Source organism: Aureococcus anophagefferens (assembly GCF_000186865.1).
Source record: "Aureococcus anophagefferens unplaced genomic scaffold AURANscaffold_35, whole genome shotgun sequence".
NCBI classification, from domain to species: Eukaryota; class Pelagophyceae; order Pelagomonadales; family Pelagomonadaceae; genus Aureococcus; species Aureococcus anophagefferens.
In genome coordinates this window covers 156559-161708 of record NW_008705593.1, presented here as the reverse complement: position 1 = coordinate 161708, position 5150 = coordinate 156559, and the positions used below count along the sequence as shown (strand labels likewise).

Here is a 5150-nt window from a genome sequence, read left to right as displayed (position 1 = left end):
TTCTTGCCGCCGTCGCCGCCCATATCTCGCATGGTGCCTGCCATTAACTCCTGGATGGCTGCGAAGGACTCGTTACATTGGAGCGATGGCATTTGAGACGACCACAAACGAGGTTTCAAAGCGCTTGATCAAATCTTGGCTGTGCTCCGGCGCTTCGCCGAGATCCGCCACAGATTTTCCACCACGGCGCGCCGCAGAAACGATGCGCTGAAGCTTCTGAAGCACGCTCTCGGACAACAGATATGAGCATTATAAAGAGCAAGTGCTAATGCTCAAAAATATAGCACGCCACACGCTTCGCCCTCGCCTCACGATGTCGTCGCCCCGCATCATCATAATCGCCTTGGCCTTGGCCACGGGGGCCGCCGCCCGCATCATCGTCGGCGGCGAAGAATCGAAGCCCTACTCACGCACCCACGTCGTCTCGCTCATCGACAAGTTCGACGACCATAACTGCGGCGGCTCGCTCCTCGACGGCGGTCAAGTCGTCCTCACGGCGGCCCATTGTTTCTTCAGCCGTGAGGGCAACCTGCTCCCGAACGTCGCGCGCGTGTATTCGGCCGGCGTCCACCTGCACGACTACACGAAGCTCGACCACGTGTGCTCGAAGATCATCGAGGTCGAGAAGGTCCTCATCCACCCCGATTACGATACGTGGACCAGCGAGAACGACGTCGCGCTCATGTTTCTGTCGGAGCCGGCGCCGTGCGCGGCGGACGGGCGCACGAAGACCGTCACCCTCGATCGCTCCGATTCGTTCGACCCCTACGTCGGCGAGAAGCTCATGGTCGCGGGCTGGGGCGCGACGAACAAGCAGGGCTCGAAATACCCCAACAAACTGCACGAGGTCGCGCTCGACTTCATCGACACCGACGCCTGCGCGTCAAAGTGGGGGCCGGGCTACATCTCTCCTGATGTGATGCTCTGCGCGTGGGACCCCAACGAGGAGAAGGATTCATGCTTCGCTGATTCCGGCGGCCCGCTGTTCGTCGACACCGCCGACGGCGGCGTCACGGAGATCGGCATCGTCAGCTTCGGCCCGCCTACGTGCGCCGCGTCGAAGCCGGGGGTCTACGCGCGCGTCTCCCACTTCGCGGACTGGATCGACGAGAACGCGTTCGTCACCGAGGGAGGCGGCTCCCTCTCCGAGGTCGAGTCGGGCACCTGCGCTTCGTCGTGGACCACGGGCGACGAGGGCTGCCACGAGACGCAGATCGACTGCCCGCCGACCCCGTGCGACGGCGACGCGGGCGGCCCCTGGTGCGTCGACGTGGGCGGAACGTCCTGGTTCTACTGCGCGCCCGAGCCCGTGACGACGACCACGACGACGGCCGCGCCCTTCCTCACGCAGATCGAATCCGGGACGTGCTTGCCTTTCTGGACCACCGGCAACGAGGGCTGCCGCGAGACGCAGATCGACTGCCCGCCGACCCCGTGCGACGGCGACGCGGGCGGCCCCTGGTGCGTCGACGTGGGCGGAACGTCCTGGTTCTACTGCGCGCCCGAGCCCGTGACGACGACCACCGAAGTTCCTCATTACGGTCAGATCGATTTCGATTCCGGCACCTGCGCGTCGGCGTGGAACACCGGCGACGAGGGCTGCGAAACCGTGACGCAGGTCGGGTGCCCCGCGGCCCCTTGCGACCACGACCCCAACGGGGCCTGGTGCGTCGACGTGGGCGGGGCGTCCTGGTTCTACTGCACGCCCGAGAGCGAGGAATTTCTCGAGAAGATCGAGTCGGGAACCTGCGCGTCGGCGTGGAACACCGGCGACCCCGGCTGCGAAGAAGTGGCGCAGAGCGGGTGCCCCGCGGCGCCCTGCGACGGCGACAAGAACGGCCCGTGGTGCGTCGACGTGGACGGGGCGTCCTGGTTCTACTGCACGCCCCCCGAGGGGGTGACGACGACGGCGAAGCCCTCCTGTCCGGCGACGTGCTTCGGGCAAACGTGCGATCACTGGGCCGAGGCGGACGGCGATACGTGCGCCGAACTCGAGACGCCCTTCTGGGGCTGCGACTGCGCGGGTTGCGCGTGCCCCAACGACACACCGTCGTCCTGTCCGGCGACGTGCTTCGGGGAAACGTGCGATCACTGGGCCGAGGCGGACGGCGACACGTGCGCCGAACTCGAGACGCCCTTCTGGGGCTGCGACTGCGCGGGTTGCGCGTGCCCCAACGACACACCGACGTCGACGGACCCGTGCGCCGTCTTTAGCAAGAAACGGTGCAAGAAGCAGGGCTCGTGCTCGTGGAACAAGAATTCGAAGACCTGCTCGGACGGCTGCTCGGCGATCTCGGACAAGAAGGCGTGCAAGAAGAGCCAAGCTCCGTGCGAGTGGAAGCAGAAGTTATGCCAGGCCGTCGATTGCTCCGGCAAGTCGAAACAGCAGTGCAAGAAGGGCAAGTACAAGAAGGCGTGCAAGTACAAGAAGAAGCGGGGGGGGTGCATCCCCAAGTAGCCGACGCCAGCGTCGCGCTCCGCGCGAGCCTCGAGTATATCCCGCCGCGCTCCGCTCCCCCCCCGCGCGCGAGCCACTACGGTGACACCCTTAATCCATCTCGCCGTAATCCTCGGCCCGTTCGGGCTCGTCGGGCTGGTCGTCGGCGCCGACCTCGGCGCGCAGGAGCATGTTCGCGAGGTCGCTGCAGACGCGGGCGATGTGCTTGCGGAGGATCTCGTCCTCGGACAGCGTGGCCTCGTCGGGCTCCGGCGCGTCGTCGGTCGTGACGAGGACCTCCGTGTCGCCGCCCGCGTCGGCGTCGTCGCGGTCGTCGCGGCCCGGCGCGAAGGCGAAGTCGCAGTCCTTGACGACCGCGTAGGCCCGCAGCGCGCGGAGCCGCTCGCGGCCGCGGCGCGTCGACGCGAGGCAGAGCAGGGCCTCCAGCAGGCTCAGGGTCACGCGGGCGTCGGGCTCGCGCTTCTTCGAGTCGCCGAGCGTCTCCGCGGCCTCGCGGAGGACCGCGGGCAGCGCGGCGTCGCTCCAGTTCGCGCCCCCGGGCAGCGCGAGCGCCTCGTGGTCGTCGTTCGCGAGCCGCGCGGCGTCGGACGCGTCGGCCAGCGCGAAGAGCGCGAAGGTCGGCGCGTGGAGGTCCGACAGCAGGTAGAAGTGCTCGTCCTTGTCGTGGCAGCAGTGGCGGAGCGCCGCGGCGACGCCGCGCCGCTTCCCCGGCGACGCCGCGCCGAACGCGTCGAGGTAGCCGTCGAGGAGCTGGGGCAGCAGCGCGCCTAAGATCTTCGTGCTGCGCCGCAGGAGCAGGCTCCGGAACGTCGGCTGGGCGCTCAGGTTCTGGAGGATCGCCGCGAAGCCGTCGGCCCACTCGGCCGCGGCCGCGGCGGCGCCGCGGCGCGCGAAGCGCTTCGTCAGCGCGGTGACGGCCTCCTCGCGGCGCGCGACGGCCTCGGCGCCGCAGGGCCGCGTCGTCAGGTTCTGGAGGAACATGAGCGCCGACCGGCGCGTCGCCGCCTCGAACGCGTCGCTCGCCGCGGCGACGCACGCGGCGTCGACGGATTTCGGGCTCGCGAGCGCACGCACGAGCGCGTCCATGGCCGGCTCGCCGCTCGCGTTCGCGAAGGCCATGAGGTTCACGAGCGCGCCCAGGCCGTCCCGCAGGCCCGCGCGCGTCCGCGCCAGCGCCGCGACGACGGCGAGGCCCGGCTTCGACGCCAGCAGGAACTCGAGCTGCTGCGCGTCCTCGCTGTAGGCCAGCAACGCCGACGCCGCCTCGCGGCGGAACGTCTCGCCGTCCTCGCCGGCCATGGAGAGGTTCGCGGCGACGACGGACAGGAGCTCCTCCATCGTGCCGCGGCTGTGTCGCCAATCACGATGATCTCACGATGCGGCAAATCTGCAGCAAAGGTCGACCTCGGCTGCTGCGTGCGGACCGGGTCAGGGGCGGCGGGCGTGCTCTCGTCGTGCGGCGTAGACCTCGACGGGCCGTGTTTCGGCGACGTCGTGGTTGTCCAAGTCCGTATTCTCCCGAACGACGGCGGTGACGGCGCGACGGTAGACCTCTTCATCTCATGGCCTGGCAGAGCAGCTTCGCCCAGAGCTGGCGCCGGCGCATCGGCGCAGGCGTGTCGGACCAGGAGTGGAACGGGTTTTGGGCCGCGCTACCGCAGAGCACGCAAATGACGCCGGCGCCGGACGTGTCGAAATGCCCGCGGTGCAAAGTCCCCATCAAATTCAACCGGCACATCGCGCTGGGCCACTCCGGCAAGGCGCCGAAGGAGAAGAAACGATCCTATCAAAAGACTCAGACGTGCAACGGCGAGCATCTCGGCAAGGAGTGCGTGATCATCGTCCGAAGTTTTTTCGACGCGGGCTTCGAGCCCCTGGACGAGGACGACGTCACGGACGACGAGAGCAAGGAGGAAGCCGTCGAGGAGGCCGAGGTCGAGGCCGAGGCCGAGGCCCCGAGCGAGCCGGCGGCGCCGCCGACGCCGTCGAAGGTCGCGCTCGAGGAGTGCTCGCTGCACGTCCGCGACGCGGACTCGCCGGAGCCGAACCAGCCGAAGCCGCGGCGCCGCGAGCGCAAGCAGCGGCCGGTCGTCATCCTGCCCTTCGCGTCGGCGGCGGAGAGCAGCGCGGCGGGCGACGACGTCGACGCGACGCCCGAGGCGAGCTTCCGCGCGGAGCTCGAGAAGGCCGCGCGGCCGCCGCCCGCGGCGAGCGACGATTCGGCCGACGATCCTCCGGAATCCGACGCCGCGGACGGGGAACAGCTCGTCGACGACCTGCGCGACTGGCTCGTCGCACATGGTCTGACGGAGCTATTGGCGGGAGATCTCGGCAAGCCGGACGGTTTCTACGCATTTTATCCGCAGCACCGCAAAATTAACGCCAGGCAATCCCGAGGTGGAGGCGGCAAGATTCGGACCGCCGTCGCGAGCTTTGGCGCCAATAAGCTCCGATGGAGCGGTGACAGCATCGTCCTCGTCTCTCGGCTCGCGCCTGCCGCCGCCGTCCGCGCGCCCGCGCCGCCGCCGGACGACGACGTCGCGCGCGCGATCGCCGCGTCCATCGAGGAGCAGCGGGACGCGCTCGACGTCCAGATCATGCTCGCCGAGGACCACCTCGCGCACCTGCGGGCGCAGCGGCGCGCGCTCGACGCGACGGCCGCGGAGGCCGCCTTCGCGCGGGCGTCGGCGGC

At 69.0% G+C, this 5150-nt stretch overlaps 2 protein-coding genes across 2 annotated transcripts; one reads left to right on the top strand and one right to left on the bottom strand.

The window, feature by feature from the left end:
- Nucleotides 1-282: 282 nt before the first annotated feature.
- On the top strand, nucleotides 283-2565 carry AURANDRAFT_55219 (hypothetical protein; the record flags this gene model as incomplete). The annotated part of the gene is made up of 2 exons (XM_009042705.1): nucleotides 283-1736; nucleotides 1850-2565. The coding sequence occupies 2 exons, from the start codon at nucleotides 314-316 to the stop codon at nucleotides 2212-2214; spliced, it is 1788 nt and encodes a 595-aa protein (XP_009040953.1).
- On the bottom strand, nucleotides 2549-3796 carry AURANDRAFT_67240 (hypothetical protein; the record flags this gene model as incomplete). The annotated part of the gene is made up of 1 exon (XM_009042653.1): nucleotides 2549-3796. The coding sequence occupies one exon, from the start codon at nucleotides 3794-3796 to the stop codon at nucleotides 2549-2551; it is 1248 nt and encodes a 415-aa protein (XP_009040901.1).
- Between the last annotated feature and the right edge of the window lie 1354 nt (nucleotides 3797-5150).